General features: G+C 45.4%; 2 protein-coding genes across 3 annotated transcripts in view; one reads left to right on the top strand and one right to left on the bottom strand.

The window, feature by feature from the left end:
* Window positions 1–8,420, top strand: part of Traf4 (TNF receptor associated factor 4) — an 81,064-nt gene extending 72,644 nt beyond the window's left edge. The window contains exons 2-4 of the mRNA XM_075685536.1: window positions 1,222–1,380; window positions 4,073–4,225; window positions 4,848–8,420. Of these exons, the coding sequence (XP_075541651.1) occupies window positions 1,222–1,380; window positions 4,073–4,225; window positions 4,848–5,465 (930 nt within the window). The 3' untranslated portion in view covers window positions 5,466–8,420. The remainder of the gene's footprint in view (window positions 1–1,221; window positions 1,381–4,072; window positions 4,226–4,847) is intronic.
* The window catches only part of Arc42 (Activator-recruited cofactor subunit 42), a 25,906-nt gene continuing 18,702 nt past the window's right edge, over window positions 8,149–15,352 (bottom strand). For both annotated transcript variants that reach the window (XM_075685534.1, XM_075685535.1), the window contains exons 9-10: window positions 11,530–11,586; window positions 8,149–8,665 (exon numbers count right to left, since the gene is read on the bottom strand). In XM_075685534.1, the coding sequence (XP_075541649.1) occupies window positions 8,510–8,665; window positions 11,530–11,586 (213 nt within the window). In that variant the 3' untranslated portion in view covers window positions 8,149–8,509. The remainder of the gene's footprint in view (window positions 8,666–11,529; window positions 11,587–15,352) is intronic.

Genomic DNA, 15,352 nt, shown 5'->3' with positions numbered 1-15,352 from the left:
CAGCTGCGAGTACTATAAACGTTCGTTCACGTTCGTTTCTGTTGTGTTCGAGCAAACGAGAGAGAAAGATATTACGCTCAAAGCAAGGGCAGCGCGTGACGGGCTTTGACGGACCTGGTGCCCTTGTGTATACAAAAAGAATGCCGGAGCGCTCTTGCAACGCTGACGCTTTCTAACGCACTCGAGATGGCGAGATTGGATCGCGGAGATCGAGGTCAAGTTGGCGCCTTCTGGGATTCAACGGCGCGCGGTGTCAGATATGAAGGTCTGCTTTCTTTCTTTTTTTCTTTTTTTGTGCATATAGAGCGTCGCAAATGCGCGAATGGAAATTTAATGGTCTTTGCCATCTCGCATTGAGGCCGATGAATCGGTGACCCGCTTCACGTTCCCGTGATCTTATGTTTGCCAGTAGGCTTAGACGAGACTACACCGCGCGCACACGTATTGATCACTGAGGGGTTAAGTTAATTGCCTAATGCAGACGACCATGGTCGTCTGCATGGCCAGGGTGCAAACCTGGCGACATGCAGTTGGTCTGACCATTACCATATATTCTCAAGGACATCCGAGCGATGAGGTTACCAGCTATTATACGGATGTCACACAGCGCACTTTCGGTCCCGATTGGTTCCTTTGTGCAAGCTGCGCGAGGGAGCCAATCGCGGTTGAGAATTTCGATCCGGAGGGCTTGATCGCGATCGAAAGTGCGCCGTGTGACACCGGTATTACACAGCCGTGGAATTTGCTAACTGCTTTCACCTTCGAGACGTCTTCGATAGGCAACGCATCGCTTTCGTGTTTATAACGTCACGGTTACGACTGTTCTGTGGTGTCACTGCTTAATGACGAAAGGCAAGCCTCACTTCCTTGCAGCTCGAAGCACCATGCAATCAATTATTGCGAACAATCTGTTGCGAACAATCAATCAACCAATCATTGCGAACATTCTGTTGTAGTTATATTGCCTCTTTTCACAAAATTTTCAGACATTACGCTGTCTTCGATCCACCTCAGATATCTTTTATTTGTTTTTTTTCCTGGTAGAAATGACTGAGAAAAGCCTGCCGTCAAACAAACTGAGGCGCCTTCTTTTTTTCTTTTGGCGTGAACATAATAGTTTTCGCTTTGTTTCATTCTAATTACCAGAAATGTTTACCGTACATATGCCAGCGCGTCCAAAACTGACCTTTCGCGCCCCCTTGTCTTGGTCCTCTTTCGCAGCACGCCAGCCAGTGTCCGCTGGAGCCCGTGTACTGCGAGAACAAGTGCGGCGTCAAGGTGTCGCGTCGGCTGCTGCAGGAGCACCGCACCAATGACTGCACCAAGCGGCTCGTACCGTGTCCCTACTGCCGCAAGGAGTTCGTCTTCGACACGCTCAAGGTAACCACTCGACACACACAAACAGGGCCCGCGTGCGCAGTGAATGAACGCCGTCGCAAAGTAACAGCGATCCGAGAGAGATACGACCATCGTCGCCGCATCTTTGATGTTGTGGTCTACACTGCAGAACATACCATGCAGAGACCTAGCTGGGTAGCTAGAAGGACGCGCGGTTCTGAGAAAGATGTCAGGAAATTGACGCAGCAGTTTCTACTGCGCTTGTTCCGTCTTATTTTTTTTTTTTCACGGGCGCCGAGATTGGGTGAAGAAAGAAAAAAAATATATCAGGGCCTGTATTCATATGAATAGTTCTTGCGATAGAACAGTCAAGGTATCTTCAAGAATAGATGCTAGCAAAAATCGCGTTGCTGTACGCGTTACTAACGATGGCGGCAGGCCAAGGGCGAACAACACTCGCGAACTATAAGCTTTGTCAATTCGACCACACGACTTTAACGCCCCCTTCCGTTCTTATGGATTACTATTGTGTTGTCATTCTTCCCGTCTCTCGGGTAGGTACGAAGCAGCTCGCAAATGAATGGTTGCGACGTTTTAGATTACGCCGTGTTCCGCTCCGCTTGCCTGCCATATCGAGCCACTGTCCGGGCCAGTTTGCGTCCCTCCTGCGCAAACGCGCAACTAATTGTTCCGCGTGCGAATGGGTCGAGATGATGCGCAACAGGATAAACGAATGGTCTAAGCTAGTCAAACGAGACGACACACGTGTGACGTTTTTCTTTTTCATTTGTTTCGTTGTTTCGCCCGATCTGCCACTGCTCCTTCCAATGACATAATAAGCACTATGCCAATGTCTTACAGGCGAGAATTTGTACAGGGAAACCTTGACGTCACGGTGGTTCGACGTGCTAGCAAAGGCCGGAGCCGGCACCAGGGGCTTTAGCCTGCAAGCGCGCAGCGCCCCTGAAATCCCTCGCTCGTCTAAGGTGGCTTCTCCTCAGAAAGGCTCATTGTGGGGCGAAACCCGCTTCTAGGCATGCACTTGCGCGCCCAACAGAAAAACGCTACTATGACAACGGCAATTGTCGTTGTATATAAACAAGCGCACGTCAGCCAGAATTGAGTATGCTTCCTACACCACCCCCTCCTCCGGTTCTGTTCCGAGATTGGCGTTCGACTGATTGTGCTACCAAGAACATTTGGTGCATGGACGCTTAAAGAGTAGAATGCCTTTCGATGATACCTGCACTACGCGCGCCGCATGACAATAAAGGTTCATAATGATTGGAGTCTACAGCATCGGGGTTTATTGATTTACCGATGTTGGGATGTAAAGTCCCAAGGGCGGCACAGGGGCTGGAGAACCACGTATGTGAATTCCACCTACCTGGTGTTGCTTCACGTGTGCCTTAGGATCTGTACATGAGGTATTCCGCCCGCGTCGTACTGAGAAGCAGAACGCCATATATAGGGTGTCCCAGCTCATCTTTAGCCAGAATTTAAAATGTGCGAATGCCACGTAGCTGGACAGAACTAATTAATGTTGTTTGCGGTCGCTTGGATATACTCAAATTATTATATTTTTCATTCCGCCGAATTAGATAATCAGTCTTAATCAACTTCTCAAATATTATAATTAGATGGAATGTGCCAATGAGGAAATTGTAGAGCGACATGAGAAACTCCCGATACAGAAAGAGAAAGAGAGAGAGAGAGAGAGGAAAGGGGAAAGGCAGGGAGGTTAACCAGAGAAAAAGATCCGGTTGGCTACCCTACTCTGGGGAGAGAGAGGAGGGGGAGGTAAAGTGGTAACAAAGTGGAGATAAGGAAAGGAAGGAGCATAGACACACAATCACAATCGGTCACTGTCACCGAATACTGTCATCGCACAGCACAGTGACACTTGCAGCTCTATCAACATCTGTTCATGCTACAGCCGCTATAGCTTTCCATTGCTCAATACGTGCTACATAAAAGTCTTTTTCCGAGCGTGAAGGAAGCTCGCGAATACATGCAAAGTGCCTCGAGCGGCCAGTCGCGCGGTAATTTTGCGTGTATTTGCGGGCTTCTCTCACGCACGGAAAAAAAAAAAACGTTTATGTAGCACGTATTGAGCAACAGAAAGTTGTATCGGGAGTTTTTCATGTAGCTCTACAAATTCCTCATAGGCACATTTACTATAATTATAATATTTGAGAAGTTGATTAATTAATTAGGACTAATTATCTAATTACTCAGAATGGTAAAAATTAGCATCTCCAAGCGAAGGCAAATGACATTACCTTGGTTCTGTCCAGCTACGTGGCATTCGCATATTTTTAAACTCTGGCTAAAGTTAGCTGGGACACCTTGCAAAGACACTGAGCCAGTCCGGAGAGTCGGCAATGGGCTAGTCAGTGTGACACGTCTGGGACACGCCGAAGGCACGTCTGGTGGCGTAAGCAACGCGAAAGAAAAAGCAAGGACGAAATGGATGTTGTCAGAACTTCGACCATATATCGAAAGCGATGTGAAGGTTACCAAAGATGTACTAAAGACAGCAGGGTGGAAGGTTAGCGAAGGCATTAGAAAGAAGTGCAGAAAATTGGCAGTCTCCATCGAGTTTCGAATGAATGACTATACTCGACCAGACGAAAGCGCCAAGGAATGACGCCTTTTTTCCAAACATCCGCGACGTTGCAAGTACAAGCAGGACATGACAGCTCGTATTTCTTCCCCCATGTTTTCTTTGCAGAACCACATTCCCAAGTGCCCACGGTACCTGGTACAGTGTCACCAGTGCGAGACGACGAAGATTCCACGCGAAGACCTGGAGCACCACCTCAAGGAGTTCTGCCCCGCCGCGGCTGTGGGTTGCGTTTTTAAGGATCTGGGCTGCAAGTTCAAGGTGATGGCGCGCCTCATGCACTTGCACGCTAGTACGTCTCTCTCTCTTTCTCTTGTCAAACAATGAGACGCTTACTGAATGGCCTGGACACGCGCGTATCTTTTCTCCACTGATACCGCACGGGTGCATGCACTCAGCGTGACGACCGACCGAACGACTTACCAAGCATGCACTCTATACAGCAGAGAATCGCGGAACTTGTGGTACGCCGCCGAGTGCGCCCGCGGTACATTCGATTAGACGTCTCTCAGGCTTGCTATTAGAACAAATGGCACGCCCGCCTGCGCAGCATGACGTCACAAAGTTTCAGGTTTGACAAATCTTTTCGTTTCTTCCGTAATTTCACCTTCATGGAGATGCTGCGAAGCCAAATGCCCACGTTTCGAGCAAGTGCGGCTGCGGAACCAGAATCTATAATGCACGACGAAATACCGCGTTTCGTGATGTGTTCACGCGCCGCAGTAGCGCTCCAAATTGCACAAGTTGTTGCGACGACGCACTTCGATTCCAGAACTATACGGGGGCCGTACTCCTTTCGGTGTGCATACAGAGAACGCATGCGGCCTTCCGCACACCTCCACCGTGCTAGGTACACATACCGTCTCTCTCACGTCTGCCGCAGGGCTCGCAGTTTGCGCTCGACCAGCACCTGGACGAGAGCAGCAAGAACCACCTGGGCCTGCTGTGCGGCATCGTGTCGCGCCAGCAGCAGCAGATCTCGGCGCTGCGCACCGCGCTGCACGGCCTCGTGGCCAACACCACGGGCACGCTGCTCTGGAAGATCTCCGACTACTCGCACAAGATGGCCGAGGCCAAGGCCCAGGAGGGCGGCCTCGAGATCTGCAGCCCGCCGTTCAGCACCAGCCCGTACGGCTACCGGCTCATGGCCACGCTGTTCCTCAACGGCAACGGCTCCGGCGAGTCGACGCACCTGTCCGTCTACATCAAGCTGCTGCCGGGCGAGTACGACTCGCTGCTGCCGTGGCCCTTCGCGCACACGGTGTCGTTCGCGCTGCTGGACCAGCCGTCGACGCCCGAGAAGGCGTGCCACATCGTCGAGAGCTTCGTGCCGGACCCGACGTGGAAGAACTTCCAGCGGCCCAGCCGCGAGCCGGACGCGCTGGGGTTCGGGTTCCCGCGCTTCGTGTCGCACGAGATGCTCAAGAAGTGTCACTACGTGCGCGACAACGCCGTCTTCATCAAGGTCACCGTGGACGAGAGCAAGATCATCGCCGTGTGACTGCGGTCGCCAGACTGTACGGAGAGCAGCGGAAGCTGCGAAAGTGCGCCGGCGGTGACCTTGGAGGTGCTGAACGATGGCGTTGAAATGTCGGCAGTGACTTGGCGAGTTTTAGTGCTGCAATTGCTGCGCAGGAAAGGCTCTTATCCCCCCCCCCCTTTTTTTTAATGCTAGATACAGTCGGCCGCAAATGTTTACGGGACACGAGTTTCACTACAATGTCGATTTCTGCCCTGTTGAGGCACGGCGCTTCCAGTTTAATGGATCACCTTGTAAGTCGCAAAAGAAACAAGTGCTACAGACTGAAACTTTGAACCGGAGGCTATGTGCCCAGGCGTCATGGGAACTTTTCCTTTCTCCGAATCCTGTGTGCCGTAAGCTTTTGTGGATGACCGTACATAAAGCTGCTCTCTGCAGCTGCTTTTAGAAGCTAGAGCGAGTTGCTGGGGCCACTCTTCGGTGTCAATTTTACACTAGGCCTGAGAGAGCAGCTATATCAAGCTATATAGAGTTGTAACAATGGCTCATGACGAGCCATTTTGTTCTTGCGTCTACTGGATCATCGATGCCTGATTGCAATTAAGTTTATGATGTGGCCACTTTCTGATGATGCAAGCCAGCGTGCGTTGCTTGGGAATGTTGAAACTGTCAGTCCCATCTCACGCGGCCTAAAGTTGTTAAGGCAAGGACTACAGACTGAAATAGCATTATACACATTGCTCCGGCAACATATTTTTGTGCGCACTGCTCACGCCAAGATAAGCAAGGTGATTGAAGGTCCTCGAGATGCAAGCAGCATTCAGTAACCGTGGTGCAGGCCGCAGATAAGAGTTGGTATAGTATGTATTCTAACTGCAAAAACTGCAAGCCATTGCAATCACAATGACGCAGCTAAAGAAAGCTTTGGGGAAGCAATTCCACCTCACACAGTCAGTGCAGGACTGCTCCTTGTATTGTGCCGTTTCTAATGTAAGCAGGATGGCAAGGTTTGAAATGACAAATTGGGAATGAAAAATAATTGAGCAGTGCACACTCGAACAAGCCAAGTCATGCCTTGCAATCAACAGTGCACATTTTCACAGTGATGCTTGCACTCTTATAGTTGTAGACAGTGCGTGTGAAATGCTGGGACCAATACACAAGTGACCTAATGAGCACACCAAGTTACTTTGTACATGTTTTTAGGGCTGAAGGGAAAAACAAAACTTTATACACACTCAGGAATGTGCACGAGTAAAAAAAGAAAGGCATTGTAGACTAATGTGAACTGCTGCAGCTTTAATCTGCTACACAAGGCATCTCAGGAAAACCTTTCAAGGGCAAAGTAATGCCGCCGTCTTCTAGTGGGCCTTGGGAATGAAGCTTTAGTCTTCGCATTTCAGCCATACTAACATATTAAATGATTCCAGTGTACTTCTACACTTCCTACTTTTTAAGCACACTTTCACATTGAGTAACACATATTTATCTCTCGTACCATGACAAAATAGTGTCACTGATAAAGCACTATCTCACTCTGAAATTGCAACGGCTAGGCATTAAATTTAACAGTGCTCTTGAAAAGTGGTCGTGTCCACAATTAACAGCGCAAGATGTCCAGGTATTGTTTGTCTACAAATTTCTGAAAGAACAATGATAAAGTAGATTTATCATGTTTTTTCCCACCTTGCTGTCATGTAACAACTAGTGTTTCACTTTTTAAAACAATGTCATTCTATTAACCCCTCTCTTCTGACACTTGCAAGGCCAAAGCTTTTTAACTGCTATTTTTATTCCATAAACTGCCTTATATATCTTGTGTTTTCGGACATGCTTCATGTACAATTGATTTATAATAGCATACATATCCCTTAATATAATGTATTTTTCTCATATTGTATATACAAACAAATGAATCTATATACACGTATGCCTTATAAATATGCATTTGTCTACAACGAAGCTTGTATGAAAACATAATTTGTACACTCCTAGTCATTGCTGTTCACCATACTCATCTTCATCATCTGTAGATTTGTAGTCATATTTGAAAGTATGCACGTGCCTTCATTGTTCCAGCCTGAATAAAGACTGAAGATACTGAAAGTGTAAAATGCTTATATCACTTGATGCCTTGTTGCAGCAACAATGGACTTGTTGCTACATACAGGCCTGAAGTGTTGCATGGCACAGTTTAAACTTCTTACCTGCTAGGAGGCCATTGTAGCACTGAACTGTGCCGAAAAAACTTGTTTACACACTTTTGCTCAGTATTGTGCTTCCACGAAACACACGTTCATGTTGTCGTGTTGCTGCAAAATGTAGCCGTCATATGCAATTTGATAGTCATAATGATGGCTGCTAGGGCTACGTTGCGCAAGCTCAGTTTGCAGCTTTTGCCATTCTGTCCAGTAAGCACACAGGCAAGAATTGTGGGGCTTGTGGTAGTTGCCGGCTGGCCACCCGTGGACCTGAACATCACTTCTATGAGGATCAGTCCAATTCATGTCTGTGAATTGCTGATGATGATTACGGCTGAACATATTAGTAGCAAGCTACCAGTGACACTCACTAGGCCCAACAGGCATTGTTCAGGAATCGGCATTTAAAAAGCAATAATTTGGTGCCAAGCTGACAACAGTACCATCAGGATGCAATAGCATAGCTACAGTAGTGTATAGAAAGAAATTGAACAGCACATATATCTGCTTTATAACAGTTTTATTAAAGATAAAGACTTTGTGCCCACACCCAAGAAGACCTGAACTTTTTTTTTTCATCGCAGAGTCTCTCACCATGACTATGTTATATCTCACTCTTCAGTCCACGGCATATTTTGTACATGTAATCATTGTTATGTGACAACAGCAGTGCTTAGAGGCTTGCTGTGACCTATTGGCTGATGCAAAGCCACGTCCCCGTAGCAGACACAGCTGCTGCTTTGTAGTGAAGACGTGGCCTTTGGAATCATATCTTTTGCCATTAAAAAATAAATCTCCAGCGCCGGCCGTATACACAGTATCACCGCTATCACCCACCTGCGAGTGGACTGATATAAATCCCAATCACACAATACCATGCTCTTTGAGCAAATTAGAAGCTATCACAATGCGCTGCACTTCGCTGGTGCCCTCGTAGATCTCGGTGATGCGGGCGTCACGGTAATGCCGCTCTGCTGGCATGTCAGTTACGTAGCCCATGCCACCCAGTATTTGTAGTCCCTAAAATGAAGAGAAAAAAAGAAGGCAATATTAAACTAGCAACGAAAGAAACCAGGGCGTGCGAAGCTTCCACACAACAATAAACAGTCTGCAAATGTGTGCATCTGCTAATGAACTAGCACGATGCTCAGTGCTAGCAGCCCTTGCTAAATGGGATGGTGGGTTTTAACCTGTGCAAATCACTGGGCTTCTGCTGGTCAGGGATGCTTTAAATCAGTGCATATTATTGTCGCACATTGCCTATGATGAGACCGTGTGCATTAGAGTATTACTTTCAACAGACTTAAAGACTTTAATGAAAGGAAAAATTTCAATATAACGACAAAAGTTTCAAGTTTGCTGGCATTCTCCTAGTATAATCATGTGCCAACTAGCCCAACAAGCCACTCGCATGACAAAAGAAAAGCATTAGCAGTTGGTCAAACAAGGGGTTTGTTTCTCAAGCTGGAACTAATGTCTTGACAAGTGAAGTTAATCTTCTTCATTGGGGCCCGCCACACAAGTATTCCCGTTGAAATGTTGAGAAATCAATTGCTCAACCACTGTTGATCACTTTGAGTCTCCATCTTCCCATGGTACCCTGTCTTAAGAGGAAGCTTTAGCTTGTGGCCAACTCCAATGCTGCCTATTCAAACAAATGTAAAACGCAGAAATGCTTTTATGACAAAATGGCTGGACCGATCTGAATGAAATTTGTTGCAACTGAGAGTGAAACTTAAATTGTAGTGGCTGTTCAAAGCGAAATTTTTTATTTAGGAGCTGGAACTTTTTGCAGAAGTTGTCAAAAATTCGTATGTTAAAAAAGATAAAATAGAAGCACAAAGTTTACAAATGCGGTAACTCCACACCTAAAACAGATATCGCTGTTCTTTAACCTGCACCTGTTAGAGCATCTAAAGCGGACAAATTTCATATATGAATTTACAGCATATGTGACATTTTTGCAGTGTTTACGAGTACTTTGCAAGAGTGCTACTTACATAATATTAGTATATATTATAGCGATGCATAATCTAAGAATTTTGTCTGCTTTAGATGTACTATTAGGTACAGTTTCCAGAATTGTGATATTGTTTTTTATTGCTGAGTTATAGAGTAGTTAACTTCATAGTTTCATTTTTTTTAATTTTACAATTTCCAAACAATATTTATAAGAATTTTGCAATTTCCAGACAATATTTATAAGGAAACTGACAGCTTAAATGAAAAATATGCTTAATACAGTCACTAGGTTTTAACTTTTTCTTTTAAATGTAACAAAGTGCCTCAAACTCGGTGCAGTGGTTGTGAAGAAAAATGATTTCTCCTTTCCCATGTATTTAGACTAGCTAAAGCTAAACCCAAGCTAAAGCTTCCTCTTGAGTGATGTTCTGTCTTAAGAAGGTGTCGTGCTCTTCGTGAGGAGTATGGCATCTTGCTTTTAGTGCCACTCAAAACACTCTCAGAGAGAGAGAGAGAGAGAGAGAGAGAAAGCAAGGGTAGAAAAGGCAGGGAGGTCAACCAGAACAGCATCCGGTTTGCTACCCTACACTGGGGGTGGGGGAAAGGGGAATAGAAAGAGGAAGAAAGGGAGAGAGTAAGTACTGAGTACGTGTGAAAACACTCTCAGACGAAACATTATTCTAGTGGAAAAAGGATGAGATGAGACAGGAGGACAGGACACATGCTGACTCATCATTTGCTTTTAGCTAATCTATCCTTTATCTTCAGAACACGGCTGCACAACTTAAAACCAGCACGGGTCTAAATGAACCCTTATGAGGCTCATGCAGGCCTAAATGTACTGAAAGACATTGCATTCTTGCTCGCAGAAGGGAACTATGTGTTTGCTGTTATTACACTTGTTGCTGTGCCAAGCACGCCTTGTGATGTCATGATGGTCATTTAACACCGAAGGCAGGTCTCACTCTGATTACCTGATGCTAGCAAATATTGAAAAAGACACCCTTCCCATTTCATTTAAACAGTATGAAATGGAAAGAAAATTGTGCTTTATTTATTTATTCATTTATTTATTCAAAAAGCCTCACATTCTCCAGTAGGAGTGTTGTGTGAGGGGGGGAACTATACAATATATATCTTCATAAGTGGAAGCATTACAAAGAATGGAAAGAGATAACGGGCATATAAGCATACTTCAGAACCTTTAGAATGGATGTCTGCATCCAAATAGCGATGCTGGGAGTCAAGCTATCAGCACAACAAAGAATTTGCCCACCAAGCCTTGGTCACATCATTACGAGCACCTCAAATGTTGATCCCCGAGACAAGTGGCATCTTTTTTGTATTGTCACAGTACAAAGCCTTGAGCCAATGATGCTAGATCCAAAAACCTTCACTGACATTTATTCCGAATGCACTGCCATGTGAGAACATGTTTGTGAAAGTAGAAAAGCAAACACGAGATGGCAGCATCGGTTCAGAGGTGCTTCTGTCCGCTATAAACTCAATCAAAGCTTATTAAGAAAGTGTCAGTTGATTAAATTACTAACAATGTGCAAATAATGCAGTCTTGGTTTTGTGAACTTCATGAATGCATTTCATGGTTGCGTGTCCTTTCTTTCTGATCTGTTCCCAGCAAAACATCTTACGCTCCCACACCTTTCCTTTTTACTGCGACAGCAGTAGTGTGTTCTGGTTGGTGACAAAATTGTTGTTTTTCTCTTCATATCGCCATGCGCTGATTGCAGCACTAATGCACCATAAATTTCTAAACTTGGCCACAGGCCACTAAAATCCACTAGTGGGTCACAGCATGTGGCCCGCTGCCTGTACATTGATAGCCCCACTCTAAGACAATGTTTAGTTGACCAAAGCCAACTCTTCGGGCTTTTGCACTGTTACATCAATATCCCCTGCCTCACCTGATGTGCTACAAAGGTCGCTGCCTCTGAAGCAGCTAGTTTTGCCATGGCAGCTTCCTGCAAAGATAGTGGACAAAAAAAGAAAATGCTGAGTGGCATTCAAGGACTGCTGTAACTTTAGATAAAGCAACATTTTGAGTGGGCAAGGCAATAACATGTTGAGACAGGTATGTTAACCGACAGAGGTAATAATGGCGTCATGCACGTGGCAGTAAATGCTATTATGTACTGCCAGTCTCTTTACAGAGACCAAAAGAAGTCAGTCTGCTACATGAAAAAAAGAGTCTAAAATGAGAGTTCAAAACAATATAGAATAAAAATGCAGTCAGAGATAACATAATGTGGGCATAGTGCACAATTAGAACTACTACACATTCAAGCGGCTCATCAAAAATATCCCATTGTAACTTGTAGTTTATTTGTTTGCCATTAACTCCGGACAGGCCGCCATTGGAATCTGAACCTGGCAACGTTTAACGCTAGAACGCTATCTAGTGAGGCGAGTCTAGCAGTGTTATTGGAGGAATTAGAGGGTAGTAAATGGGATATAATAGGGCTCAGTGAGGTTAGGAGGACAAAAGAAGCATATACAGTGCTAAAAAGTGGGCATGTACTGTGTTACCGGGGCTTAGCGGAGAGACGAGAACTAGGAGTCGGATTCCTGAATAATAAGGAAATAGCTGGTAACATACAGGAATTCTACAGCATTAACGAGAGGGTGGCAGGTCTTGTTGTGAAACTTAATAAGAAGTACAAATTGAAGGTGGTACAAGTCTATGCCCCTACATGCAGTCATGATGACCAGGAAGTCGAAAGCTTTCATGAAGACGTGGAATCGGCGATGGGTAAAGTCAAAACAAAATACACTATACTGATGGGCGACTTCAATGCCAGGGTAGGCAAGAAGCAGGCTGGAGACAAGTCAGTGGGGGAATATGGCATAGGCTCTAGGAATAGCAGAGGAGAATTATTAGTAGAGTTTGCAGAACAGAATAATATGCGGATAATGAACACCTTTTTCCGCAAGCGGGTTAGTCGGAAGTGGACGTGGAGGAGCCCGAATGGTGAGACTAGAAATGAAATCGACTTCATACTCTGCGCGAACCCTGGCATCATACAAGATGTAGACGTGCTCGGCAAGGTACGCTGCAGTGACCATAGGATGGTAAGAACTCGAATTAGGCTAGACTTGAGGAGGGAACGGAAGAAACTGGTACAGAAGAAGCCAATCAATGAGTTAGCGGTAAGAGGGAAACTAGAGGAATTCCGGATCAAGCTACAGAACAGGTATTCGGCTTTAACTCAGGAAGAGGACCTTAGTGTTGAAGCAATGAACGACTATCTCATGGCATCATTAAGGAGTGCGCAATAGAAGTCAGTGGTAACGCCGTTAGACAGGAAACCAGTAAGCTATCGCAGGAGACGAAAGATCTGATCAAGAAACGCCAATGTATGAAAGCCTCTAACCCTACAGCTAGAATAGAACTGGCAGAACTTTCTAAGTTAATCAACAAGCGTAAGACAGCGGACATCAGGAACTATAATATGGATAGAATTGAACAGGCTCTCAGGAACGGAGGAAGCCTAAAAACAGTGAAGAAGAAACTAGGAATAGGCAAGAATCAGATGTGTGCGTTAAGAGACAAAGCCGGCAATATCGTTACTAATATGGATGAGATAGTTCAAGTGGCTGAGGAGTTCTATAGAGATTTATATAGTACCAGTGGCACCCACGACGATAGTGGAAGAGAGAATAGCCTAGAGGAATTCGAAATCCCACAGGTAACGCCAGAAGAAGTAAAGAAAGCCTTAGGAGCTATGCAAAGGGGGAAGGCAGCTGGGGAGGATCAGGTAACAGCAGATTTGTTGAAGGATGGTGGTCAGATTGTTCTAGAGAAACTGGCCACCCTGTATATGCAATGCCTCATAACCTCGAGCGTACCGGAATCTTGGAAGAACGCTAACATAATCCTAATCCATAAGAAAGGGGACGCCAAAGACTTGAAAAATTATAGACCGATCAGCCTACTGTCCGTTGCCTACAAAGTATTTACTAAGGTAATCGCAAATAGAATCAGGAACACCTTAGACTTCTGTCAACCAAAGGACCAGGCAGGATTCCGTAACGGCTACTCAACAATAGACCATATTCACACTATCAATCAAGTGATAGAGAAATGTGCAGAATATAACCAACCCTTATATATAGCTTTCATTGATTACGAGAAAGCGTTTGATTCAGTCGAAACCTCAGCAGTCATGGAGGCATTACGGAATCAGGGTGTAGATGAGCCATATGTAAAGATACTGGAAGATATCTATAGCGGCTCCACAGCCACGGTAGTCCTCCACAAAGAAAGCAACAAAATCCCTATAAAGAAAGGTGTCAGACAGGGAGATACGATATCTCCAATGCTATTCACAGCATGTTTACAGGAGGTATTCAGAGGCCTGGAGTGGGAAGAATTGGGGATAAAAGTTGATGGAGAATACCTTAGCAACTTGCGATTCGCTGATGATATTGCCTTGCTTAGTAACTCAGGGGACCAATTGCAATGCATGCTCACTGACCTGGAGAGGCAAAGCAGAAGGGTGGGTCTGACAATTAATCTGCAGAAAACTAAAGTATTGTTTAACAGTCTCGGAAGAGAACAGCAGTTTACGATAGGCAGCGAAGCACTGGAAGTGGTAAGGGAATACATCTACTTAGGGCAGGTAGTGACCACGGATCCGGATCATGAGACTGAAATAACCAGAAGAATAAGAATGGGCTGGGGTGCGTTTGGCAGGCATTCTCAAATCATGAACAGCAGGTTGCCACTATCCCTCAAAAGGAAAGTGTATAACAGCTGTGTGTTACCAGTACTCACATATGGGGCAGAAACCTGGAGGCTTACGAAAAGGGTTCTGCTGAAATTGAGGACGACGCAACGAGCTATGGAAAGAAGAATGATGGGTGTGACGTTAAGGGATAAGAAAAGAGCAGATTGGGTGAGGCAACAAACGCGGGTAAACGACATCTTAGTTGAAATCAAGAAAAAGAAATGTGCATGGGCCGGACATGTAATGAGGAGGGAAGATAACCGATGGACACTAAGGGTTACAGACTGGATTCTAAGGGAAGGGATGCGTAGCAGGGGGCGGCAGAAAGTTAGGTAGGCGGATAACATTAAGACGTTTGCAGGGACAACATAGCCACAATTAGTACATGACCGGGGTAGTTGGAAAAGTATGGGAGAGGCCTTTGCCCTGCAGTGGGCGTAACTAGGCTGATGATGATGATGATGATGATGATGAACCACCAAATCCCTCATGTAGTGTCTCAACAAGAGACCTTTGAAGAAATAAATAAATAAATAAATAAATAAATAGTCTGCTCCAATTTCATTCGTTGATGTGATCAAATAAAGAAGCAACTTGTTTGAAACTTAAGTTCTAGGGTTTCATGTGTGAAAATAACGATCCTGTTATGAGGCACACCGTAGTGGTGGACTAAGCAATAATTTTAACCTCTTGGGGTCCCTCAACGTACACTTAAATCTAAGTACACGACTGCTCTTGCATTTTGCCCCTAATGAAATGTGGCTGCCATGGCCACGATCAAACCTGCAAACTCTAACTTCGCAGCACCGCACTACTGTGGCAGATCAATACGCTTGAAATAACTGCATTTTAACTCCCCACTGAACTCACCACTAGGGAGAGATACATTGGCCTTGTCGTCACCACATCAATATAAACTATCCATGTATGTAATGCCGAGTTCAGCAGACCTGTATTAAAGCTTCAATGTGCTGCTGATGTTCGAACCTGCAATTTTTCT

The sequence above is a fragment of the Dermacentor variabilis genome, chromosome 3 (genome assembly GCF_050947875.1).
Source record: "Dermacentor variabilis isolate Ectoservices chromosome 3, ASM5094787v1, whole genome shotgun sequence".
Lineage (NCBI taxonomy): Eukaryota > Metazoa > Arthropoda > Arachnida > Ixodida > Ixodidae > Dermacentor > Dermacentor variabilis.
This window is presented reverse-complemented; position numbering and strand designations above follow the sequence as displayed.